A 26099-nucleotide genomic window follows, 5' to 3' on the forward strand; every position below is an offset into this window, starting at 1 on the left:
TTTTATAATGACAATGGCAACTGTGGTTTGTAATTGCAATTTTTTTTACTATTTTCACATTATTATAATGAAAGTAGAAATTATTTTTATTTTCAGGCGCTTTCAGGAGTTCGGTTTTTAACCCAAAATGTCAAATATTTCGAAATTTGCGTTAACATTTTAGATATGAACTTATATTCACGTCCAAACGTAAGGAGTAATAAAAATCCAGCTTTAGGAAATAAAATTTAATTTATGACTATCATATACATTATTAGTAACTGTATTTTAATTCCCATTTTCCGAAAATTACATTTTACGCATTTTTCATGTTCCCATTTAAATCCGGCTTGGATCTGGTAGGAAGTACTTTTATTACGTCGATTTTATGGGAAATCAGCCTTGAAATGGGCTTTTATGAAGTCCTGTTGGAAGTCCATGAAATTCCGGAAAACCTCCCCGTTTTCTGTCTATTATTAGCCTGCAGGTAGTTGTCTTCGTCAATTAATAAATTGGATTATGCCACAACCCTATACGTAGCCACACAGAACATGAATGCGTTTGACTAGAGGTTCCGACTTCAGAGTGGGGCAACCTTAAATATAAAAGTATACCTTGGCAGTATGCAGTGATTTTGTGGTACGCTCCCAGTGCTAAGTTAGTGTGACAATGGACATCGAAGAGTTTCGAACACGCGGCAAGGAAATGGTCGATTACATTTGCCAGTATCTGGAGAATATCGAGTCCCAGAGGGTTCACCCGGACGTGGAAACGGGCTACTTGAGGAAGCTTTTGCCCAGCGAGGCGCCCGAACAGCCCGAAGAATGGGACAATATCATGTACGACGTCGACAAGAACATCATGCCTGGGATAACGCACTGGCAGCATCCCCGATTTCACGCGTACTTTCCCTCAGGAAACTCCTTCCCGTCCATCCTGGGGGACATGCTGTCGGACGCCATCGGCTGCATCGGCTTTTCATGGGTGAGTTTCCGCAAATTACACAAATTAGAGACGAGAATAAAGCAGGGTCGCTGTGATTCATCAAAAGTTAATTATTTTTAGCATGATTTTTAAATAAACACTCGTGATTTTCGCTATCAATACACGGCGCGTTTTCCACTTTGTTTATATTTTTCCACTGGCATAACACGTATCTGCCTACGCACGCTAAGGCTTTTCCGATCTTGGGGGGCTTCATGAAATCCTTCGACAACTTTCACTCATTGACGTCAATTATTTTAATTTGGTCGCATCAATTCGAGCAATTGACACGATACCTGTCTAAAATTAAATTACTCTCGGGAATTGAGATGGACGAAAATAAAACTTGAATTTCGCTCATTATTATCGCCTTCAGATTGAATTAAAATGACACAGCCTCACGCTAACATCAGTCTAATTGCCATGATTGAAAAATTCAATTCCGGCAATGTTGCAAAACACGACGAAAAATTACATCATGAGATGGCTGAATGACTTTTTGTTTGTTCTTTTATTGTTTACTTTGTTGGAAAAAACAGCCAATCAGAAGTTGCACTTCATACCACGTGCAATTATAAACAAACACTGGCAAAATTAAACTAAAATTTTGCTTGTAAATCAAACATGGGATAGCAAATATTATTGACTACCAAGAAGTGTGTTTTTTATTATACCTCTATTGTAAAAAACTAGAATCTTCAGTCTTGAATTTAATTAATTTTAATGAAAGTTTATACATCACTTTAGTTCAACAATTACTAAACATCACCAAATAAAACCGGAGACAACGAGGAAGTAAATGAGTAAAAGTTACGTCCTTTTTTTAAAAATGTTTCAAAAAGTAGAGCTGATAGAAAAAATCTGCTTGCAGTTTTGAAATCTGCGTCCAAAAATTTCTTAACAACAAAAAAATCTGAGGCCACAGATATACTATAAACTAATGTAATAGTTATTTATTACACAAGGCGTATCTTCGGCAGCGGCCTACGCCTCCAGGTTGAAACGCTTGGGAAGATAATGGTGCATTTTATCGTCGGTGTACTATACAATTCTCCATATGTCGATTGAATTTTTTTTTATTTATTTTGATTGACAATTATATGAACCATATTTCTCTAGACGATAAAATTTCTCTTATTTTAAAACCATTTGATTTTTAGTAAATACTCACTTTTCATTATTTAGATTAGTGCCGGATTTTGCAGAATAAAAAAAAATTATTATAAATAAAATAATTTTCTCATTTCAAAGATTTATTCTCGTTACAGAAAATCACAAAACAAGTTCTCACTATGTTTTTTTGCAATAGTTTCCTTTACGCTTCTAGTTTGAACAAAAAATAGCTCTACTTATGCAAAAATAAGAAAAATAAGTTATTTTGTCTTATTTCGTTCAGTCTGCTTTTTTACAGAATTGGTGAGTATGTTCTATAGTTAAAATTAAAAAAAAATGTAGAAAAATCTGCGATCTTATTGTAACTGTGTCTTTATGCATTTCTTTGAAGTATCATTTATTTGTACATTAAAACATTTATGGCAATTTTAATATTTTCCGTTGAGATCTTTACTGTTGCTTTATTATTGTTTTATTGCCGTTTATTTGACATTTCCTTTGGTAAACGACTATTTCGCTTTATTCCAGGCCGCTAGTCCCGCCTGCACGGAGCTGGAGACCATCGTCATGGACTGGTTCGGCAAAGCCATCGGCCTCCCCTCCGACTTCATCACCTCCTCGGAGGGCAGCACCGGCGGCGGCGTCATCCAGACCTCCGCCAGCGAGTGCGTCCTAGTCTCCATGCTGGCAGCCCGCAACCAGGCCATCAAATACCTCAAAACGGAAAACCCCCAAATGGAGGACAGCGCCTTCCTCCCGAAACTAGTCGGCTATTGCTCCAAAGAGGCCCACTCCTGCGTGGAAAAAGCTGCGAAAATCCTCCTAGTCAAGCTGCGAATCCTGGATCCTGACGAAAACGGGAGCTTACGGGGCGATAAACTCCGGGAGGAGATGGAGAAGGACAAGGAGAAGGGTTTGTTCCCGTTTTTCGTTTCGGCGATTTTGGGCTCGACTGCCTCCTGCTCCTTCGACAATCTGGAGGAGATCGGGCCGGTTTGCAAGGAACAGAAGCGGTGTTGGTTGCACGTGGACGCGGCCTACGCCGGAAACGGGTTTATTTGTCCCGAATTGAAGTATTTACTCAATGGGATCGACTACGCTGATAGTTTTAACACGAATCCGAACAAGTGGCTTTTGGTTAATTTCGACTGTTCCTGCTTGTGGGTCAGGGACCGGATTCGACTAACGCACGCCCTCGTGGTGGACCCCCTGTACCTGCAGCACGCCAACGCTGACGAGTCCATCGACTACAGGCACTGGGGGATTCCCCTAAGCCGGCGGTTCCGCTCCTTGAAACTGTGGTTCGTCATCCGGAAGTACGGCTTAAGCGGCCTCCGGGCCTACATCCGGAACCACATCAAACTGGCCAAACACTTCGAACAGTTGGTCCTGCAGGACACCCGGTTCGAGGTCGTGAATGACGTGAGGCTGGGCCTTGTGTGTTTCCGGTTGATGGCGTGCGATGCCGCCAACCAGAAGCTGCTAGCGATGATCAACGCCTCTGGGAAGATTCACATGACACCGTCGGTGGTCCGGAACAAGTACATTATCCGGTTCTGTGTGGACGCGGAGCATGCCAAAGAGGAGGACGTTGATTATGCGTGGGAGGTGATCAAGGAGTTCGCTGTTGAAACGCTGGCGACGGGGGCCAAGGAGCGGCCGCCGCTCACGAGACAGAAGTCGAAGCGGTTCTCGTTCACCAGGAGCATTTCGAAGGAGATGTACCAGAGGACTTTGAGTCGGTCGAATTTGTGCGACGGGGCGACGCCCATTCTTGTGGCGGATTCGGATGAGGAGGACACGCTGGTTGAGGACACGACGATGCTGCCAGATGAGCCCGATGAGGTTTTTATTGACAAACAAGAGTTTGTTAATGGGTTTAGGATAAATGACAAAGAGATTAAGTACAATGGGGTTAGTTAAGAGTGTGATTGGGTGTGTAGATGTGTAGACACAACAGTATTATTTTAAGTAATAATCTTAAGTTATTTGTTCATTCACATATCATTAGACGTAAGGACGGTTGTGTACCAAGTGATCATTTGAATTCATTACAATTAGAGTACCTACTGAAACTGATATTGAAAGAATGGTTAAGACTTGAGTCTACCAACTATTCGGAGGAAACTCTCCTACTCTAATTACAAATGACGACATATAATACTCGCTCATTAGTATTAAGTAGCGTCCTTGTTGTTGTTAAAGAGTTTTTTTACTCATTTATAAAATGTAGACGTAATAAATTATGATATTAATTTGAAACTACCATTCAATTATTTTTCCTTTATAAATTCGTTCTTCAGAGTCTTTTTGACAATATTGGTTACACACAGCGCGTGCTGTTAACATTTAAACAGCACTTTTTTAAACAGGAAAGTACTAACCATCAAGGTTTTTTACATTGTTCCATAACTGCTGGAAAAGAGAAATCAGAGGTGATTATTTCTGTTGTTTTTTTCCCTTTCCCAAAGATCATCTGAGGCAAGTGCCCTCGATCCGGCTCTGCCCCTATATCATGTAAAGAATCTTATTCAAAAAAAAATTAATACCTGCTTAAGTATGCTGAGTTAAAAATAATCGAATTCTTTTAGTTTTCGAGAGTAAGTTTGTTCTTACAAAGTGGATTTGTTTTAATTGTGAATCCTGTGAAGATTTCACTAAAATGTTTGGCTGAAATTATTTGCTTAAGAGATGAACTTCTGTGGTTGTCGGGTTGGACCTTAAAAATGTGCCTCCTTGTGTTTTTCAGATCAAAAAAAACGTTAAATGACAAAAATCAATACATTAGACAAACCTCCTTGTTCCCATCTTGTAACAATAAGTTACCTCACAGATTATATTTTTTGTTGGTGTCGTACTTGTTGCCGTGTCGTTTAATTTTACTCACTTTATGACTTACTGTTTTGTGAAAGAATTTTTGCGGATTAAAAGTTCCAAATTCGTTGACTAGTGCGTGCTGATCGCGGTTAGTGTGTGCTATTGAAAGGGATTTTTAAGGGGAAAAGAGAAAACAACCCGGATTAAAGGGTTAGTTTTCAATAATTTATTTTTAGAAAAGTTTCTACATTAAAATCTATAATATTTTCAACGAATTTACTGGTACAATGTTCCAATTTCACTGTTTTTTATTTCAGTAGGTTCGTGAAATGCTTTTGAATAGGTGATATTAACATCTTGTACTGATTTTACTTTTAATTTATTTTAATAAATTAGCCCGGCTCAAAATTTAAATAGTAGCCTTGCCAACCAAGCAACTTCGAAAAGCCACAACAAATAACCCTAGACGCAGACGTCAAACCACACGTTTTTCTCCTAACCTGTAAAAGATGTGATTTAAATAACATTGTGAAATACTGTTTTTATTGATTGACTGTGACTGAACCGTTGCTTTAATTTATGTAAGTGCCATATTTATCATTTTTTCAGAAAAAACAAACAAATTTCAGATCATTATGTCTTTATTCTCGGCCCCCACGAAGTCAACGACCCCTTCCTCGATCCTGAAGAAAACCCCAAGTCTCAAATCGACATTAAACCGCTCCTTGAAAGTGAACACACCCACTAAAGTCCGATTTATTTTACCACACTCTAAAAAAGTGCGCCACATATTGAAGGACTACATCAAACACGGAAATGCAAAGGATTATGAAAATTTAGTGTGCCTAATTCGCGATGCCGAACTGTTTGATGACGATATTTCCTCACTGTTGAAGGAAGCGACTGAGTGTATTTCAATAATGAAGCAGGAGTTACGTCTTTTTGTAGAAGCACTCCTTTCAGTTGACTGGATCGAAAGAAACGAAAATGTAGTTAAGGAGTATCAGTCATTTATTGCGAACTTAGTCGCTGCACATAACTATCACGCAGATTTTGTGATAAATAAATTAGTCACATTGTTTTTTCCCCGTAAGTTTGGTAAAGTAACTAATCACCAGTTAATTACCAGTGAATTATTTAGCTCTAACAGACCCTGAATGGGAAAATGGAACCCCCAGTAAAACGGATATTCTGAAGTGCCAACACGTCCACTCCCTCCTCTGTGAACTTCTAAGAACAGTCCCTTTGTAAGTAATTTTTCAAGTCTCAGGTACTTTCCGGATGTAATTATCTAGAGTAATAAGCAATTTTCTCTATAAAATAGTTTATAAATTAAATCTGTGCTAATGGGCATTTCAGGTGCAACGAATTGCTAATCCACGCCCTGATCGACCACTTCCCTTACATGAACAAATCGACCCACATCCACGAATACTACATCCAGAACCTCCTCTGGGTCATCTGCTACCAGCCCACTCTCAGACCCAACATCCTCCACTTAATTTTCTCAAAACTGATCATCATGGACGTGAGTGCGCCCCGCGAGGAAATCGCGAAACTTGAAGAGGAGGAAATTTTCATGATGGACGAGAGCAAAACAAACACTACGATAAATCTGGACTGCGTCCATTCAATGGCACACACTTTGGACGTTTGCCTGGATAAAGTGTTCAATTACATTTACTCCGAGTGCCATGAGCCGGGCACTAATGACTTGAATTGGGGCAAAACCAAGTCTTTATACCAGGATATTTTGACGGTCTTTGATCAGTCGATCCTGCCAACTTACAATACTCATCACGTCCAGTTTGTTATGTTTGTGCTGTGTTCCTTTAAAACGACGTTAACGGAGGCGTTTTTTAATTACTTGTGGAAGAAGGTGTGCAATCCGAACGTCGCGTCGGTGATTAGACAAGCGGCGGTTAATTATATTGTCAGTTTTATAGCGAGAGCCACTTTCGTCCCCCTTACGTAAGATTTTTTCAATTTTTTATGCCCCAGTTTAATGGAAAATTGCAGCATGTTGAAGGGGACTTTGCAACAAATGGCCGAATGGATCCACTCGTATATCGCCACTCAGGACGGCCTAGAGTGCGTCAATTCGGACCTAAGGCTCCACTCTGTCTTCTACACAGTGTGTCAAGCCCTCTTTTATGTGATTTCGTTCCGGCACAAGGATTTAGTCAACACAAAAAAAAGTAATGATTTTTTTACTCGAACATTGTCACAACTTTGATTACAGATGTCGTATTTTTGGAGAGTCTGAACTTGGCGAAAATCGTAACCAGTCGGTTAAACCCGTTGCGGGTTTGCCAACCTGCAGTCGTGCAAAATTTCGCTGCTATTACCCGAAAGTACCAACTAGCCTATTGTTACTCAATCATTGAACACAATTCGAGGAACACTTTACCGACTGTTTATAGAGACGAGAAAGGTTTTGTGACAGTTTCAAGTAACGTCCTAGAGGCGTGTTACCCGTTTGATCCTTTTGTTTTATCAAGGTTCGTTGCACCGTTTTTTGGGGGATTCCCCTGACTGTTTTAATTGCAGGTCGAGTGCGAAAGTGCACCCGTTTTATCGGGACTACAAGGAGGTGAGTTTTGAGGTAAACGATTCAGAAATGAGGGAAATTGGGGACGTTGACGATTTCCTCGAGAATGACTTTAACTCAAAAACGCAGAAATTCTCATACGGGACTTCGCCAGGGTTTAAATTTAAGGGCTAATGTGATACTGATTTATGCAAGATGTTATTTATTAATTTGATAGGAAAATAAAGTTTCTCAAAATATGACCTATATTTTAATACCGTTATAAACATGAATATATTATAAATATAACAAAAAATCATAAATAGTTTTTCCACAAAGGAGGCACATTTATACAAATTTCTCTATTAAAAAGTAAACTCGTTATTTAGACTGACTTTCGAGTTCCTGTTCGACAAGTCGTCTGTACTCATCAAAACCTTCTATACTTCGCACAGAGCCATTACCACAAACCCACAACTCCTTGCACACTTTGCGAATAAGCCGCTCGTCGTGCGACACAAGTATCACACCGCCCTAGAAAAAATTAAGCACAAGGGAGGTAAAAAAATAAAAAAGTGTATGGTGGTAATGTGATCACCCAAAAGTGGTAAAAGCGTTAACTTACGGTGAATTTGACTATCGCATTCCCTAAAGCTTCAATTGTTTCGATATCTAAATGATTGGTGGGTTCGTCAAGTACGAGGAAATTTGGGTTACCCATGCACATTCGGGCAAAAGCGACTCGAGATTTTTGCCCCCCTGATAAACTGGCGACGGTTTGGAGGGCGAGGTCGCCCGAGACGCCAAAACTCCCAAGCTGGCGTCTATATTCCTCGATTGGTTTTCCTAAATTGTGGGATTATTAAATTGTTGAGTTAGAAATTGGGGAAGTACCGGGATATGTGCTTTGGAGGAGCTCGACCGAGTTGACGTTCATGTCGAGTTGGTCCACGTGGTGCTGGCTGAAGTAGCCGAATTTTAGGTTTCGATGGACGTGGAGCATGCCCGCAGATGGGGACAGGAGGCCCATGATGATTTTGAGGAGGGTGGTTTTACCAGCACCGTTGTCACCGACCTAACATACAACAAGCATTTTTTCAAAATTACGATTACAAATTACCAAGGCATTTTTTGAAAAATCTTACAATACATATCCTGGAATCCATGGTAGCCCCTAGATTAACGTTGGTAAATATGAGTCTATCTTTGTTGTAACCAAACGAAACTTCGTTAAGTTGCAAAATGGGGGGTGAGAGAGGTTCGGTATCTGGGAATTTCAAAACTACAGCAGTTTCCTTTTCTATTGGCTTCAATTCAGGTCTGAAAATCGCCAGTAGCAAAATACATTTTCCTGAAAGTGGCGAAAAACTCACAATTTATCCAACAATTTGATTTTTGACTGCACTGAGGCCGCTCTGTTGGCATTGTACCTAAACTTATCAATGAACACTTGGACGTGTTGTCTGTGCTGCATTTGCGCCTCGTACTCTCTCTGCTGATTTTTTAGTTTCTCGGTTTTAGTTTTCTCAAACTGTTCATAATTTCCCCTGAAAAACACGATAAGTCAGACGTTTTAAAAACACCCCTAACATAATATTTACTGCACTGCATACACTAATTCGCAAATACTCAACTATTAAATTATCATAAATTTAGTATATTTTTTTTAGTTCACGTTTATTTACATTCATTTAATTCAATTTGTTCAAGAAAAAAATTAATGTCCTACCACATTTAATTATTAGTTGGCTGAGTCCCAATTTGCTCATCGTTTTACACTTTTTTTTGTATCTTCAGCTGTGTAAATTTGTTGCTGTCTTTAAATGGCTAGTTCATATTCCAAACATAATTTCTGTTAATCAGTTTACGATATCTTGTTACTATCAATAGTCTTTAAATAACATTGTAAAAAATAAGGTGTAATATTGCAATTTATCAACTGAAATATTATTTGTCGAACTTTAAACATTCAGGAAGTTAAACAGTTGAATTGTTAACTGTAAACGCAACCTGACCTATGGAATATCAGATCTATAATATTTTTTATATTTAAATTTCTTTATTTGACCGCAACAGAAAAAAAGAAAATAATTGAAAAATCCTTAAACCAGTAACTTATCCATAGACCCCACCTGTAGGCATCTATCCTTTGCGAATGCAAGTGCAAAATATCCGTCGGGACCGTATCTAGAAAATTTCGATCGTGGGAAACCACTAGTAACGTTGTCGGCCAATTCTGTAAATAATTCTCCAGCCAAATAATCGCCTTAATATCCAACATGTTCGTCGGTTCGTCCAAAAGCAGCAAATCGGGGCGCGAAAACAACGCCCTGGCCAAAGCAAGCCTCATCCTCCAGCCGCCAGAAAACGTCTTAGTCTCCCTCTGCTGCATCTCAGGAGTGAACCCCAACCCGTTCAAAATAATCGACGCCTTAGCTGGGGCTTTATCAGCTTCGATATTCTGAAGTTGGGCGTAGATCTCGGTCAGCTGATTCGACAATTCCGGGTCGCTATTTCCCGAGTTGACCGCGGCACTTATTTCCTTCTCGCGTTTGAGTAAACTTTCCCGGACCGTATCGCACTCAAGCACGCTCTGGATGGCCAAAGTGTCGTCACCTATGACCTCTTGTTCCACGTGCAAAATCGAAATGTGGGACGGGATGCGCAGTTGGCCGTTTGAAATCATCCTCAGGAGGGTTGATTTTCCCAAGCCGTTGCGCCCCACGAGGCCGTAGCGCCGGCCGAAGGCCAGGATCAAGTCGGCGCCTTGCAGGAGAACCCTAAAAGGGGGTTTACAGAGCGAATTGTCAATTGGGGGAATTACCGGTCGCCGTAAGCCACATCGAAGTTTTCGATCCGTATGTCCTGAGTCCTATTATTGCCTTTGGCCTCCATTTTGCTCTCTTTTTTGCTGGTGACTTGAGAAGCCGTCGCGGACTCTAGTTTAACAGGGGCTGCGGTTTTGACGTCTTTGGAGCGCTTTTCTTGCTTTTCCTGCAATTTGGCCTCGGCTTTTTCGAGTTTTTTAGCATCGACTTTCTACAATTACGGATTAATCAATGGCTGAGAAAAGTGTGAGTTAATAATACCAAGGTGTCGTCACGCTGCATAACCCAAATACTTTTGATATCACCGATGTTATTTTCCAAGTTTGCGGCCATTGAAGCCAGGTGTACCGGTGCGTTTAGCACCTTTGTGGGGCCGTTTTTGGCATTGCTTTTGTCAGGTTTCATCATATTGTGCAACTCGTTGCATATGTTCCTGAATTCTTTATCAAGTAACTTCGAGGGTGGAAATGTGCACTTACCGTATGTCTTCTTCGGTTTTGTCACTGGAAACTTCCTGTAACACCTCACCGATGGCTTCGTACACCTCTTCGCTGTCTTGGAAATCATCAGCACCGTTTTGTAAGACTCCTAAATCGGAAAACATTCAGATTAAGGCATTTTTGACTAGAAATTTGGAACCTTCAACGTAATGCTTGAGGTCGTCGTCAATTAAAGGGAACACGTTTTTAATGTATTCACTACAAGTGGTCATGGTGGACTTTTACTAGGTTTTGGCAAATTTGGCTAAAAATGAGCAATTTAAAAAACGTTTTAACCTCTAAATATTTTTTGACGTGCTGACACTGCTGACAAAGGAAAAATGCGCTGCCAACCAGCAGAAGCAAAGTCACTGAAACGAATATACGGGATGATCTAACAAATTTTAATCAATTGCTTATAATTTGAAGGTGTGAGGTAATTTTAATTTTTTTTTTCTAGTCATTTCTTATTTTCTGCATTTTTATGATTGGGTCAGCAAAAAATAAACGGTAATGTTTAAGAATGTTTTATTTAATTTTGTATGGAGTAAGTATAATAAAAAATGTAATTATTTTATATACACATTTCGGAGATAACCCTAGGTAAAAAGATGACTATAACAGAGATCGTCCACAAAACATGCATTGGAGTGTTTTCCTTACAACTCTGTCATTAATGACAAGGTAAAAATATAAAAAAATAAATAAGTGCATGGGCTCTAATATAGAATTTAAAATTATGCACATAACATGAATTTTTATATCACATTAGATATTTTTGCTTTATACAACAAGCTGTGAAGCAGACTTTCGGCAAATTTTAAATAAAAGACAAGGGGAACACGAAACTAAATTAATATCCGTTTCAAATTGCTGTGGACACACAGTAATTTGAAGCAGGTTTGGCATTTTTATCGCAATAAACGCAAGATAATGGAACATTAATCAAAAAATGTGGATACAATTATTATACCTAATACTTGACACAGCAACTTTCTATTTCTAGACTCGGTAAATAAATAACAATAAAAATTTGGCAATCGTGACTTATAATCGCATTTTTACATATTTTACAATTACTCCTGATTGTCGTAACAAATCCTTAAGGAAGCCTTAACATAGTTCCATTCATCACAAGTCTGAGAAGAAATCGATATAAAACGTGTCTTATTCTAAATAAACCCGTCCTATAAAAACTGCGTGCAAATAGAATTTGTCAACTAACACAATGTTTATTGCTTATTTATTTCATTATTGTAATAAAAGTGTCTAAAATTCGCATCCACTCATATAAGAATATAGAACTCTCTTGTTCCTTTAAAACTACAAGTGCTAGTTCACGATTATTCTATGATTGCTCGCCGGAAGGCGAGTGATTAAAGCTTGAAGTGAAAAGTTTGATTTTTATTCTGATTTTCTCGTAGGAAGTGTACCATGCATTATTTAATACCTAGAGTAAAAAATATATAACGATGATTATTATTGATTACAGAAAGTGGGGAGTTTAAACGTAAGCTGGGGGCGGTTTGTAGAAAGGAAACGGACAAGCCATCCACATCCTCCACCCTATGTAAGTGATGACTCGCTTGGATAGGACGTAATGCCACTAAGATCGACGAGGTTCCAGCTTTTGCGACATACTTGTTAGCACTCTTTGATTGTCAATTACCCGTAAACACGAAATGTAGGATTTCACCTCGCCTTCGCTCTTCGGGGAGGGCGGCTCCAAAACTAAAAAAGGCCCTTGTTTAAATTGAATTAATATGTTCTTAACATAAAACATATATTCCATATCGAGCGCGATGAAAACCTTGTAGTTATGGGAAAAATATACTGACCTAAATGTCTACTTCTACAGAATCGAATGGTCCTCATTGTTTGAGCTAACATGTGCATTTTCTCAAAGTTAACCAACCCATCCAGACTGGTTTTGTTCCCTTCGTGCGTGAACGTCATGTCCTTCAGCAGCAAGGGCATGAAGGGGACGACGGGCGGCTGCAGCTTCCCCACACTGACCCTATAAGCCCTGTGATTCCTGCTCGGATCTATGAGCGATTCAAATTCAGTATATAACTTGCGAAATTTCGACGGCAGTTTCTCCCAAGTGAGCGACAGACGTGACACCGCCACGTTGCTCAAACCCATCACTATGGCACAGAATGCGTTCAAATTCTGATACTCTTTACAACTGAAAAAATCCAAAATTTTACACATACAAGCGAGCTTTCGCGCACTTACTAAGCCGCTAATTTTATGAACTTCCTCAAGAGAGCGACTCGCTTGCTCAGACTTGTTGTCATGCAAATTTCCGTCACGACCCAGAATTGAATCTCGTTGAAACGGCGCAAGAACACGTCCAAGTTTGCGGTGATTTGGCCGAAATGGTGGCGCCCGAAGGTGTGATATAAAAGCTCGTACTCGTGAACACACCTAGCAATCATAAAATAGCGAAAATTTTACTTCAAAGTGGAAAAAAGTACCAAAATAAGTCCCAGTCGAAGAGAGTCATGTAATAGGCGAGTTCCTTAGTACTGAACAGTTCGATATCGGCGTCGATTCCTTGGGTGGACTCCTCTTGTTCAGCCAGACACGTCTGAAAAAACAAAAAAATTGAGTGCTGTATAACAGATTAAAGCACTCAATCTGGGTATTTACGCTGCAGGGTCACTGACCGATTTTTCCAAAAACTAGGGAACTTTCTGCGGGATGAATGACCAGTTTTAGCTCCTGATTTGTTTTTAAACGCGCTTAATATGCGTAATGTTACCGCCCACCAGCCACACGAGCAATGGTGGTAGTTTTAATATTCATACCGAGTCGCTTTATGCACAAAAGCGTACACATATTTTATGTACGAATGTAAATTGCAACCCAGATTGAATCCTGGGAAAATTTACGGCCAGGTTAACATTTCAAGGGTCGCAATAAAGTTTTGTTTATTGCTCCTCCGTCAGAGGAAAAATTTATTCATTTAAGAGAAATGCCTTTCCAATTTGTTTCAACACTGGACGAGAATGTTTGCTACTTTTTTCGATCTGGGAAATGCTTGTTGTAAGTGAGGATCGCTCTCAAAGCTTTTATGGTGCGAATAAAGTCAAGGTAAATATGCCAAGTTTTTACTACAGCTTTAAAATTCAAACTCCAATCCGGATTTAGTTTTAATTTTTGTGGTTACGTCAAGGGTGGAGCAAAATAATGATAGGTGGAAAATGGATCTTCCATCACGCGATGGTTCTAATTTTGATTCATGGTCTTGCGTGCGGAATTTGAAATAATAACTGCATTAGTATGAGATATGGTTATTAGTGTTGCGTTTGGAAGGAAAAATGGGTATTTATTTTCTACTGTGTCGCTGAAAGAAACAATAAAAATCATTCTAGCTTCGTAAAGAGACTAGAGCATAAAGATATATCCTCCGAAAGCCTTGCTACACTTTCTTCTTGTTTCACAATTCGATTCGGATTTTCTGCCAGCATGAATTTGAATGTAGCAACTGCTCTATAAATTTAAATTTGTCTTCCATGACAAGTGTGACGGCTGTGAATGGAATGAATAAAAAATTGTAACATTTACAAAGTTCATTCCGAAATAGATCAATCACTTTTCATGAAATAAAATATTTACGTTTTGTCTCATCATCACGTAACAACTCGAAATTCTCAGCTTCGCTCTTAAATAGTTCAATACTTTGTAAAAATACCATAATAGTGCCATCGATTGACAATGCAATTTGAAACTTCGCAACTCGCAACACAATTTCTTGTACATTAATTCGTAATTGCATAAACTTGGCCACGAGTTAAGTTTAGTTTGTACTAAGACCTGAAACTCATCAACGGTGCAGAATTATAAAGGTACTCATTACCGAAGTCTGTAATGGGTATTTGCATGAAAATAATTACATTAACACTTTCATTAACAACTTTAAAATAATTTGCTTCTTTCAGGCAAATTATACCAAACCTAACTGAATTAAAGTCAAAAATATTCAAAATTTATGACGGAAACACATCGCAGACTCGCTTTTAATGCATTCAGAAAACACGGATGTGCTCTTAGCTAAGAGCGAACACTTAACACACGGCGTGTTTTATCACAGGACGTTATCTTGTTTCCCAAATTACATAAATCGCAATTAAATGTCGACGCGACGCAGATATCGATTTCGGGCGAAGTCAAAAGAATGGAAATAAGAGACGTAGTGCATCTTGGAGTCTCGTTTTTTGAGAAAATGAAAATTCGAAACAAACCGTTTTGCCCTAGGACTTGAGTTATGAATTTTTTTACTGAAGAATTAAAGTCTTCTAAGAAATTTTTGAGTAAACAATTTCAAAATTTTAAATTTTATAGAAAACGAGCATAACACGTAAACTGAGACATGGAATTCGCAGAAATAATTTTTTTATTTAAATTTACATAAAACAAAAAATGGTCTTTGTAATGGGATGTCACTCACCAGAGCGTCCAGATGGTCCTTCGGGGAGACGAAAATCCTGCCGTTGAGCGAAAGCGCCGTCGGTATGCTAATATCGTTGTCTTTAAAAGTGACCCTCTCCCCGTTAGACTTGACCTCGACCAGCAGCAGCTCATCCGTGGACCTCATTTTGAGTTTTTCAGCCGCGACGATTTTAATGGTTTCAGCGGTCGTATCCACCGGCAATCTCAAAGTACAGTAGGTATGGTCAGCGCAGTAAACCCTGAAAATAACTGGGACACAAAGCTAAAAACTCCAGCATCCTCCAGTCCTTACTATCATCCTGAGGCATTATTATTGTTCGGTTCGTCTCATTTCCGCTGAACAAACTGATGGGTTGGCCGCACGGCGGCAGCTTCCATTTCTGTCCCTCGTGCGCTTTCCTGTCCTCTTGGTATCTTGTGGAGAAACGTTCACGTAATTGGGAGAGACGAGAGATAATATTTACCTTCGCAGCTGCGACATGACGTGGTGCATTAGAGAGGCTTCCTCTTGCAGAGCGTTCCACTGGATGCAGTCCGACTCCAGTTCCGAGGCCAGGTCGTCCAGGAACTCCACGGCCACGTCGTCCTCGAACACCGGGTGCCGGATGGTCGTCACCCAGCGGTAGACGAACTGGATCACGCGGCGTTTGCACGCCAGGACGAACTCCTTGTCCTGGTTTGACGAATCTATCCTATAGGTACACAGTGCTAAGGAAAATTGGTTTATTATCGCGTTAAAAACAGCTCTGAAAAGGATATTAATTGTCCAGCTCTGCGATGAGTTGGTGGGTGGGAATGAACACAATGTGTGTGAGTAAAAAGTCGTCCAAAAAGGGATCTTGTGCCGACGTAATAATAAAATTGTCCCCTCCTCCCATGGTCCCTCTCCCGTCAAGTCTGGTCTCGAGCAGGTGCTCGAGCATCTTTTGCGGCGTTCCTGCCATCACAGTGTACCTAAAACCGCCCCCAAATAACAAACCCCGACCGAAAAAAACATTACTTGAAATGTGAGCTAAAAATCTGCTTGGTGGGCGTGTTAATTTTTTCCAGGATGAGCACGTCCTTCCCGTGTTCTTTCAATCGCACGGTGTTCGCTTCGACATCCCTCAGAATTCGGTTAAAATTCTCCTTATCGACGCGCAAGAAGTGACAATTGTTCTCCCGTAAAACTATCGTCGCAGCTCTGGAATAAACGGGGTAATTCGGTTACAAATCGGGGGCGGGTTTCACCTTGGGGCGTCATTGATAAGGGCGAGTTTGCCGAAATCGTCCCCTTCATGCAAGGTGTTTACCGTGCCTTTGCCGTGGATGACAACGTCCACCGAACCTCGGACTATAATGTACCAAGATCTACCCTCGTCGCCTTGATGAAATACTGAAAGAGACATTTTGTAATGTAGAAGAGATGAAAGGCGGTTATGTTATGACTCAAAAGTCAACGCGAAAAGGACAATAAATCCTGTTGCGTGCCTCGAGAGAGCCGATTTTGATGCTGTTTACGGACAAAGGAAGACAGGTTTAGTGAAAATCGGAATTAAAATTTATGGCGAACGAAATAAACAGATGTGAGACATTGGATAAAGGCATAAAAAATCGTGCTGTAGAGGATTCCGTAAGATAAAAATTCAAATGTGGCTGCATTCGCGTATCTCACAAAGATATTGTTGTTTCATTTATTTTAATTGTTTAAAATCTGGCTCAAAAAGTTAATTTTCTAACAAGGAGAGTTTGTTGTGTTTTTTCTTTCACTTTTCTAATACATATTGCGTTATGCCGGTACGATAAATGAAAATAACAAGTGTTGAAAAAAACTTGTGTGTTAGTTTAAAGTTTAAATTTAAAAGTCTTTTCAAATGCAAAAATAAAAAATTAAGTGTTTCTCCACGCTTGTTATTCTAGGGAGTTATTCTAGAAAACTTTGATACAATACCATTTGGATAATCATCCTTTTGGACATGTTTTTACTCTTGTAATAGGATAATAAATAATCATTTTTTTATTGTATAACTGGATGTCCTAACAACATAGAATTATCTCCAGACGAAGTGAAAATCTATCTACATATGTTCTTAAAATTTGTTTAAAATTGTTATTTTTACTTGCAATAGGTATTACATTTTTCAATTGGCCTTAAAAAACTGCGCTGTGTTTTGATGAATAGTCTCATATACAGGGGGATGTCAGAGAAAAGCCCTAACAAACTAGCTCAAATATTATTATTATGCTTTTTAAAAAAACTGTATTCTTATTCTAAAAAAAATTGTATCGTGTTGATAAATCTTCTTGAAATACATTTTTGATTAAGGGTTAAAATCAACAGCAAATAAAAAAGTCTTTCCTACGAACATAAATTTATACGTAAAGTTTATTAAATTTTTAAACTGGAAAATATTGCTATTTTGCTTCTGTCATTGACTTGAGAATAGCACAATATTTTTTCAATTGTGATCAAAAAGAGCTAAAAAGGATATAGATGGATATTCTTTTAAAAGTTGTACAAAACGTCTCTATTTCAAGACTTCACAAATAATTTAGAATTCCAATGTCGATACAACTGTATAAACTTTGCGTTTGACTTTGCATAGTTACACAAAGTGGTAGAATTCCAGTGCCTGGTTGTGACACTGCTGTTATGGTGAAACAGATTTGTTATTTTTCAAACAAAATCTGCGACATGTCCTTTCGCCCCTGCAGACATAAACTTTTCCCCGCACCTCCCCAACTTTTTATTTGAGTTATAAAAAGTGAGTTTTTAATATCATATTCATGTCGAAAACGTAGATGTAGCACAACAACGAAATGATTAATAACAGTGCCTCATTCAGAGTAACTTACACACAGTGCCCGCTCTCGGATGCGCTTCAAAAACAATGACCGAAGACAATTCCCTTTTCACCGAGTTGGACAGGTGAGCCAGCGCTCGAATATGAAGCAGCTCTTCATATATTGTCTCTAAATCATCCGGCGTCCTTTCATGACTCCTGCAAATCCGATCAATAACCCCTCGTTACCCCAGCCGCCACTCACTGTTTCCTGAGGATCATCCGCAGCACGGCGTCGGGCCCCCGGTGGATGAGCGTCCCCAAGGAGTCCTGGATCTGCTCCTCGGCCGTCGCGACGTCCTCCAGCGGCGGCAGCGACGTCGGCCCCTCCTCATCCTGCCAAAACCTGTACAGGAAGCACTTATCCTTGAACGGCTGCTCCTTGCTCACTGCAACAAACCGCCCTTTCGACAACAATACCCACATAAATCGCGGCACAAACCGTGAGAAATGACCCCTTCTTCCAGCAGGGCTTGCCACATGCCGGCCGCCTGGGCGCGGGTGTGGATGCTGGAGGAGAGGCCCAGCAGCCAGTCCACGAGCTCCGTCCCGGGGGCGCAGCGGCGGACGAGCCGGCCGGACACTTTACGGTCCTTGAGACACGTGTTCTGGGCTGGAAAAGACGGGGTGGTTTTTTGTTTGAGTAGGGAGGTGCGGGCTTACAGAGGAGGAGGGTTCGTAAGGCCCATCCGATGCGGCCGATTATTGTGCTTGGTGACTCGGTTATTGGTTCAGCTGGATTTGGCTGGTCGGGAGACATTGATCGGCGAGGGGGCGGCGAGATGGGCTGCTGCATGCCCACACCTTTAGAGCCGCTGACGGCTGTGCCGAAACCTGGAACAATTGTTCCGACTTTAAGACAACCAAACTTTAAACGGGGTTGTTTTCCCAAAAGATTCGCTCATATTTTTAAAAGTTACGGGGCATGGAGATTGGAAATAATGGTTTCAATTTCCTAAGGTTTTCGATTGCATTGTTTTGACTCCTGAATCATTTTGCAGATATGATTTCTAGTTCAAAACTTTTTACAGCTTTTGATTTCATGCAAGTGAAAAGGAATCAATACAATTTTTAGGCTTTTATGTCAGGAAGTGCTATAAAGTTTCGATTTTTCAGTTGTTTGCGTTTTTTAATTTCTAGTTGTGGTTGATTTGAAGGTTTTTTAAGTCCTTTTGGTTTTGTCACGTAGAAATCGATTTTAGGTTTATTCTTAATTTTTTTGGAATTTCGATGCAATACTCACGTAATATACTTCGTTTTTTAAAATTGCGATTTTTATTCTTTTTTTTAAGTTTTGAAGATTAACTGCGTTCTTAGTTTTCAAGTACTTAGGGGGTTTATGCATTGAGATTTCCTAAACGAATCGTTTAGGCCCTAAAGAGTGATTGCCTGTGATTTTATGGGATTTTATGCTATTTTATAGAATGTTTTTATTATTTATTTTCTGCAGTTTTACTAGTCGTAAGTTTATTTCAGTTGTGCAAATCAAAATATTTTCAGGTTTTGAAAAAGGAAATAAATGTTTTACATCGGTATTTTTCTGTTTAAAAATATTTCTGATTTTCTACTGGTTCGAGTGTTTTAAGGAATCTGAGATTTATGTTATTTGGCTACTTCAGAGTCTCTGTATCACATTTTTTCGAAATTATCATCAGGTTTCTAGGAATTTTGATTTTTTTTGACGTGTTCTAATAGAAATCAATGTGGTTTTTATATGTTTTTGATTCATTCCTTTTGAAATTTTTACTCCACTCGACGATCCTCAAATAACGCATTTTTTATTTTTTTCCTGTATGAGTTCAAATTTACACTCACATTTTTCATTTTTGAAACTTTTGGATTTATAAATCAAAAAATATTGTATTTTTATAAATTTTCCAAGATTTCAATTGCGAAATTTATTGTGGGGTTGGAGTTTTCAAATAATTTCGTATTTTTAAGAGTTTGTATTAATTAGTATTTAACCCTCCTTTAGTTTTCTTAGACTGGAGAGTTCTTGTTCATTAAAGTTTTTCCAAAGAGCGCTGAAAAGTTTTTATTACTAATTAATACTCGTACCATTAGCCCTCCCTTGACATGCCATCACTGTCTTATTTTAATAACTCCCCAAACTCCCACAACAAGTAAAAAATATTACCCTAGTTTTGATGCATACCTGAGGGTGTCATTAATAATTTCCTCATGAAATATGCAAGACTCGCAGATTAAAACCAGCAATTTGTTACTGGCATATCCGTGTGCCAGTTCATCGATTTTTTAATTATGTTAAAAATTGCCAATCTTGAAGCGAAATCGGGAGTTTTATGGCTTTGTATAAAAACGGCGATTGAAGATTAATTAGCTTAGACTTGGTGCTTTTATTTCAGACGCAGCTTTGTTTAGTTAAAAAGCCGATTCAATACAATTTCTCCAAGAAAACTGTATTCATTAGAATTTTCAACACAAAGAAAATAACGCATAAAGGAGTGATAGCTTGAAAGAAAACTAGAGTAATGGGATGCATCAAGACGGACAAATAGAATAAAAGAGCCCCGGCTTTGAGAGGCGGCACCTTACTTGCATAAAAAAATGTTTGTTAAATTGTGAAAAACCGGAAATAAACTGCAAAGTCAGCTCGTCATTTCCGAGCCATAAACGTCAAAATATAAATTTCATTTCAATAGCTTACACGGGAACACAACGCTATATAAATTCCGGGAGCACTCCTTGAATTTTCCCAATTGCTGTGCGGCCGTATCCGAATAAATAAATTTATCGTCTAGACACATAAAATTCGTACAATGTAGTGCACTACATACGGCGTAATAAAACTTCTTTGGCTCGAAAATGTAGTCACAAACTGTCGCGTAATACACCGGCTAGAAACTGAACCGAACTGGTTCACGATTTTATCGGATGATGAAACTAATTAGTCGCGAGAGGGTTGTTGGGGGAATTAGTCATAAGTCACCCCCGCATGGGGCTTTCCACGAGTCACGCACTTAATTTGGATGTACAACAAACATTAAATTATTTGATTAGAGCAGCCTCATCAGTGGGGGATTCAGGGCGAATTTTGGCAGTTTTTCCGCCAATAATGGGGGCTAATAGAGCACAGAAAGCTTGACGACTATTGATTCAATATAGTTCATTGTTCCAAGTCTGCTATTTCTTGGTCATTTCTCCGCGTTATTGACTCTGGCAAAATGTTCCTTCACATTTCATTTCGTCAGGAAGCGGCCACAATAAAAATCGCGCAATAAATCCCAGGAGGATAGTGCCTGCTCAAAAATCCGCTTTGGAAGTTTCAAATTGCGACAGTTTGATTGATTAGCCGTGTTAATTCGCATCAATCTTGCTTAGATAATTATGAAATCGAGCTTTTACTCACCGTTTTTGAGCTTGCAGTTGGACACCAAGTCGTTCATCAACTCCTTGTTCTTCTGCAAACAAGAAAGGGACCACATTTAGCACAAATTCCTTATTCCCATCTAATTGTCTTAATTCTGGCCGAAAGCTCGAGCCGTGCCAAGTTAGTTGACATTTGCGTTTATTTGTGTGTTCACAATAATGATCTGATAAGATAGAAATTATTCGACATTAGCCAAAAATAAATCGGCCTTGCTTTTATCGCAAATGCAAATATTTTCACGCTGAAACTTTGCAACTTATATTCGCACAAATTAATTGCCGAGCAAGTAGAGAAAGTCGCATTTCTTAATTGTCGGCAATTCAGTTGCGCAAAAAACGCACTTAATTCGCTTCAATGGTTTCTTAAAATATCTTCACTCTAAATTGTAATTACTTCCCCGACGAGTTGCAGGCAATCTAAATAATTAGGTTCTCTACTTAAAATTTACGCGAAACTTTCAGCGAAATTTATTTGACTTAGATTCCAACTGATTTTCGTCAGAATGAACTTAAATACCACCGATTTAGATCAAGTAAAAAACGAGGGATGTCACGACCCAGTCAAATAAGCAAAGTGAACTAAACATTAAACGTAGGTCATACGGCGATAGCAGAAACAATTCATTCAATATAACCAAACAAGCTTTTTCTATTTACGCGTCAAAATGATTTAGTATTCTGATAAGCTTTTAAAATTTTTATCAGCTTCCACTAAAATAGAGTTGCAAAAATCCAATTCATCTATTTATAACTTATGAAAGGAGTAAAATAGTCTGTATTCATTTATAAATTTTCATAAATAAGTAGCTCATTTGTGAATCAAAAAATCAACAAAAGTCTATTTGCATTTTTATGTAAAATCAATAAACGTATTAAAATTTGTAGATTAATAAAATAAAAGTGTTTATTTTATTTTTGAATCATAATGCTGTTTGTAGGTCAGCAAATGCTGACATTAATTGGCCTTTGTGGCCCAAAATAATCAGTCGAATTTGATAGAAATGTGATATTTAAATTGAAATCGATTTTTGTCGAAACCAAAATAAAATAAAAAAGTTAATTACTTCTGATAACTGGAGTCAGCGAAAAGAAGAGGAAAACTAATGAAGGTGCTTTGGGGAAAATGTTTAAATTGCAAATCACAAAGATAGAAAAATAAAGAAAGAAAAGATTAGAATAAAAAATAAACAAAAATTATAAAAAAGTAAAACTAAACGACATTTTGAAACGTGAGTAAATGTTAACAATAAAGTTTTTATTTTGTTTTTGTTTTAAACTTGTAATGTATTTCTTCATTCGCCAAATAACTTTAAGTAGCTTGAAAAAAATAAAATTAAAAAATTACGATATTTATATTGTTAAAAAATTTTTTAATGAATAAAAATAAACCTAAAGATCCGGCCTTTATTAATAAATATAAGAAAACTTCATCCGTTACATAATGAATTTTTGGTTCCTTTCTGCATCAATATAAAACAACATGGACCAAACTACGTCATTATGTATACGTTATAATTCCGGTTTAATTAAAAAAAAGACAAAAATGATAATTTACGCCGCTATAACGTATAAAATACTCGACACAATAATGGGAAACCGGTATTGATAAAAATGCGAATGTACGATATAATAGCACAATGAATGAAACAACAATAATTCCTAACAAAGCAATAGCAAAAACAATGGCACGATAAAAGTGCGGTAAGTAATGAGAAGCGAGCTAATTACAACGCGGAGCCTTCCAAAGAAATAAGACTAACAAATATTGATTCAGCAAGCATTTGAATGATGCGATCCGAACAACGGTGCTTAACTTTAACAAAATTGTCTCTGTTTAGAACGCTATCACTCGTCTCACTGGACCATTAAACAAAAATGTCGGCATTTACGCTCACACTCAACTCGAACAATAAAAACGTGAAATCGCTCACATTGTTGCTTCTTCGGCCCTAACGTATTTTATCAGCGTATCGGTGGCCGAAAGTAGCCCTTAAGTGACTTCCTTACCTCCCATATAAGTTTGAAATCGTGTTGTTCGACCCGGAGCAATTCACACGTTGTTTGCGTAACGACCGTTGTATCCCTGGGCAGATCCTGAAGGATTGATTCGCCAAAAGTTGCTCCAACCCCCAGTGTGCACAGCGTTACAGGAACCTGAAAAATGCCACCTCGTTATCAAGTTCAAATTAATAAATAAAGCAACGAAAGGCGGCGTCAATTAAATCGATTTATTTGTCTGCTTGATGAAAATCGGGAAAATTAGATTTCGAGCACGAGAAAATAGCAAAGTAATTGATTTTGCAGTCTTTGATTCTTTTCTTAATCGGATTGACCCGGCGCATCCACCATAATTGACCACTTTTGCATCAAACTCCGATAAATAAATACAAGACTGAAATCGATGTTTAAGCGTATGTGGGAGCCAACTTTGCGAAATCTGCAAGACAAATTGACTTTTAAATCAGACCAAAAATGTGCGGTGAATTTGAAATGAGCGAGACAAAGGCGTCATCTTTGTGTTTCGGTTCGTTCTATTTTTTATCAGTTTGTAATTACGAGCTTTTAGCTTTGCGGATAAATATTTGATCAGCTCAGGTTAATTGCTAAAAAATCGTTATCGTGTTAAAAATTTTACGATAACCGTAAAACGGGCGAGAGTGGACAAACATTCTATTCATCAAGCTTGAAAAATTGGATTTTTAATGTTTGGCATGAAGAGGAAAAAAATTCAGTGTTCCTGTGGGCTTTAAGCCACACAAAAGCAAAAAATAACTTAGTTTTGGTTAGGAAAATGTCCAAGATTTTGGAAAAAATTTCTCAAAAATCAAAATAAAAATATCATGCGCCCAGCTCTTGAGCAGGATAAAAAAAAGCTTATATTTTATTACTGAGAGATAGAAAGTGCATTAAGAGGTGTGTAACAGTGCACTTTAAAATATTCAAAAGAAGTACGAGACGCCAGAAAATAGAAGCAAAATTATTTATGAGCAAAGCTAGATATTAATAATTGGCACGGAAAAGATGAGTACGTTTTTATTTCGTTGTGAAAAACTCAACCTGCAATGTTTAATATCTCTGCGCTATTTTAATTGCTTAATATCCCTCGTCTTTGGTCGAGACGAAATGTTTATGCATTATTAACTCCCGGCTTCTGCCGGGTTCATTTACTACAGCAGCCATGAAATAGAGATCATTTGGCGCAGACAGCGGAATCACAAGTATGTCACTGTCAATATTTCAGACATTTATGAAAATTTGATGCTTGAGCGTCTGGCTTTCAACAAATCTATTACCATGCAGATTCGGTTGGTATTTAAATTAGAAAGTGGGGAAGTTATTTTATTGTAATTTAGCAAAGTTGGGAGTTATTTGAACAGAAAAGTTGAAAAGTTTCGAGACAAGCGCTTTGTGTTCGCGTACAATGGTAAATACTCTCAAAGTCTCCGGAGAGAAACGTCCGGCTTGAGTTACAACGGATTGATAGAAATGGTTTTTCTCACAGGTCAAACGCCATAACCTCGAAGACTTGGGGCAAATAAATCCGGGAGATGGCTTTACGACTCTTTGTTTTTCCTTAAACGTACGGATGAGGTGATATCGATATCAATGATTTATTCAGTGTTTACGTGCCGGAGTAATCTCTATTCGTGTCACAACTTTATTACGACTTGTGTAATTTATGAAAATGAAAATTGCGTTTTTCGGAGTATTGGCGTTCTGTTTGGCCGATCATACGCGGGAATGACGATGCTATTATGCTGAAAATTACATTACCTTTCAACAATGGGAAATTTATTAATTTTAAGGACTTTCGAATTCACATTTAGTGAGCCATAAATTTAGCAATTTTCCAGCGTATGGCATTATTAAATTTCAAAGCGGATTTAGAAGCTCCTTTGGCCAAATAAAATAAATAACGTGTTGATATTATTTTTTAAAACACGTTCCGAAATCTAGTGTAGTTTTATTGCATTTTCGGTTGTTTGAGCGACAATTATGCGCAACCGTTTTCGGTTTTGTTTTGTCCAACCTCAATTCTCGTCCCTCGAGAAACTACCGTTGGAATTCAATTAAAATATGGCCTCATTGGGGATCATAAAGTTTGCTGTTTTGCTGAATAAAATGGTACAACTGTATGGAAATGCCGACTAAATTCCCATCAGTAATCCAACTATTTTTAAGTAAGTGCATGTATCAGGATATTAATCAAATGAATATCAAATTAGCCTTGTAGCGTTATTCGACGTAATTGCTATTTACATATTTATGACACGATCTCGTATGTCCAAGAGTAGCAGTTGTGGTGCAAATCAATTAGCCACAAAAGTGTCGCGTGGAAGAAAAGACAAAGATTGGAGAAAAAGTGTTAGTAAAGCTCGCTTTGAGGCACTGCCAGCCAATTTCCCCACAAATCCTACAATAATCCCGGTTTATTGGAGGCGGAACATTCTTTATTATATCTTTAAGCAAATTAAGTTTGTAGGGAATAAAACCGGATTTGAGGGCAGTCCAGAAGCGACAAAGTGGGTGCCAACTTTAAGTAATTTACATTTTGTTACTGGCAAAAATGCTTGTCTTAAATCGAACACTCACGATTGAATATTTGTGCTGAAAGCTGGCAAATTTTCGTCGCATAAAATTTCATTTCGTGATGGAATTAAAGCGTGATAAATTCACCCGATTATTCAATATAACGAGA

At 38.4% G+C, this 26099-nt stretch overlaps 4 protein-coding genes and 1 long non-coding RNA gene across 11 annotated transcripts in view; 3 read left to right on the plus strand and 2 right to left on the minus strand.

Moving 5' to 3' along the window:
- The first annotated feature begins 328 nt into the window (after positions 1-328).
- Positions 329-4338, plus strand: LOC661480 (tyrosine decarboxylase). Of its 2 annotated transcripts, XM_064355146.1 has the most exons (3): positions 329-466; positions 520-963; positions 2605-4338. In XM_064355146.1, the coding sequence occupies exons 2-3, from the start codon at positions 649-651 to the stop codon at positions 3997-3999; spliced, it is 1710 nt and encodes a 569-aa protein (XP_064211216.1). In that variant the 5' UTR covers positions 329-466; positions 520-648; the 3' UTR covers positions 4000-4338. The 2 variants fall into 2 exon arrangements, with proteins under 2 accessions (XP_064211216.1, XP_972728.2); XM_967635.5 differs by having other exon boundaries at positions 333-963.
- A 977-nt stretch (positions 4339-5315) lies between these two features.
- Positions 5316-7686, plus strand: Tif-IA. Its single transcript, XM_967675.4, has 7 exons — positions 5316-5474; positions 5523-5982; positions 6035-6140; positions 6253-6864; positions 6913-7091; positions 7136-7394; positions 7444-7686. The coding sequence occupies exons 2-7, from the start codon at positions 5529-5531 to the stop codon at positions 7616-7618; spliced, it is 1785 nt and encodes a 594-aa protein (XP_972768.1). The 5' UTR covers positions 5316-5474; positions 5523-5528; the 3' UTR covers positions 7619-7686.
- LOC661570 (uncharacterized protein) lies at positions 7672-11087 on the minus strand. Its single transcript, XM_967721.3, has 10 exons — positions 10891-11087; positions 10731-10839; positions 10513-10684; positions 10248-10462; positions 9556-10203; positions 8797-8970; positions 8569-8743; positions 8318-8498; positions 8049-8269; positions 7672-7957 (listed from the first exon to the last, which is right to left on the minus strand). The coding sequence occupies exons 1-10, from the start codon at positions 10961-10963 to the stop codon at positions 7805-7807; spliced, it is 2121 nt and encodes a 706-aa protein (XP_972814.1). The 5' UTR covers positions 10964-11087; the 3' UTR covers positions 7672-7804.
- A 154-nt stretch (positions 11088-11241) lies between these two features.
- Positions 11242-26099, minus strand: part of Epac (Exchange protein directly activated by cAMP) — a 47362-nt gene continuing 32504 nt past the window's right edge. For 5 of the 6 annotated variants that reach the window (XM_064355144.1, XM_008199812.3, XM_064355145.1 and 2 more), the window contains 16 exons: positions 23408-23554; positions 21381-21432; positions 18674-18844; positions 18453-18623; positions 18216-18399; positions 18024-18169; positions 16419-16563; positions 16189-16371; positions 15948-16142; positions 15653-15886; positions 15481-15602; positions 15187-15437; positions 13211-13323; positions 12969-13160; positions 12569-12918; positions 11242-12461 (listed from right to left, as the gene is read on the minus strand). In XM_064355144.1, the coding sequence (XP_064211214.1) occupies positions 12337-12461; positions 12569-12918; positions 12969-13160; positions 13211-13323; positions 15187-15437; positions 15481-15602; positions 15653-15886; positions 15948-16142; positions 16189-16371; positions 16419-16563; positions 18024-18169; positions 18216-18399; positions 18453-18623; positions 18674-18844; positions 21381-21432; positions 23408-23554 (2781 nt within the window). In that variant the 3' untranslated portion in view covers positions 11242-12336. Of the gene's footprint in view, positions 12462-12568; positions 12919-12968; positions 13161-13210; positions 13324-15186; positions 15438-15480; positions 15603-15652; positions 15887-15947; positions 16143-16188; positions 16372-16418; positions 16564-18023; positions 18170-18215; positions 18400-18452; positions 18624-18673; positions 18845-20678; positions 20851-21380; positions 21433-23407; positions 23555-26099 lie in introns of those variants that run through there. The other variant, XM_008199815.3, reaches the window with a different exon arrangement.
- On the plus strand, positions 24497-25107 carry LOC107398681 (uncharacterized). The gene is made up of 2 exons (XR_001575479.2): positions 24497-24705; positions 24754-25107. It is a non-coding gene; the product is annotated as an uncharacterized LOC107398681 (long non-coding RNA).

The sequence above is a fragment of the Tribolium castaneum genome, chromosome 2 (assembly GCF_031307605.1).
Source record: "Tribolium castaneum strain GA2 chromosome 2, icTriCast1.1, whole genome shotgun sequence".
In the NCBI taxonomy this organism is placed as follows: domain Eukaryota; kingdom Metazoa; phylum Arthropoda; class Insecta; order Coleoptera; family Tenebrionidae; genus Tribolium; species Tribolium castaneum.

Excerpts from the sequence above, each read along its gene's own strand:
- LOC661480 (XM_064355146.1), top strand. The coding sequence starts at position 649 with ATGGACATCGAAGAGTTTCGAACACGCGGCAAGGAAATGGTCGATTAC. Across the intron at positions 964-2,604 it reads GCTGCATCGGCTTTTCATGG|GCCGCTAGTCCCGCCTGCAC; the intron begins GTGAGTTTCCGC and ends GCTTTATTCCAG.
- Tif-IA (XM_967675.4), top strand. The coding sequence starts at position 5,529 with ATGTCTTTATTCTCGGCCCCCACGAAGTCAACGACCCCTTCCTCGATC. Across the intron at positions 6,865-6,912 it reads GCCACTTTCGTCCCCCTTAC|CATGTTGAAGGGGACTTTGC; the intron begins GTAAGATTTTTT and ends GGAAAATTGCAG. Across the intron at positions 7,395-7,443 it reads GATCCTTTTGTTTTATCAAG|GTCGAGTGCGAAAGTGCACC; the intron begins GTTCGTTGCACC and ends TTTTAATTGCAG.
- LOC661570 (XM_967721.3), bottom strand. The coding sequence starts at position 10,963 with ATGACCACTTGTAGTGAATACATTAAAAACGTGTTCCCTTTAATTGAC. Across the intron at positions 10,685-10,730 it reads AAAACCGAAGAAGACATACG|GAACATATGCAACGAGTTGC; the intron begins GTAAGTGCACAT and ends TAAAGAATTCAG. Across the intron at positions 10,204-10,247 it reads GATGTGGCTTACGGCGACCG|GGTTCTCCTGCAAGGCGCCG; the intron begins GTAATTCCCCCA and ends ACCCCCTTTTAG.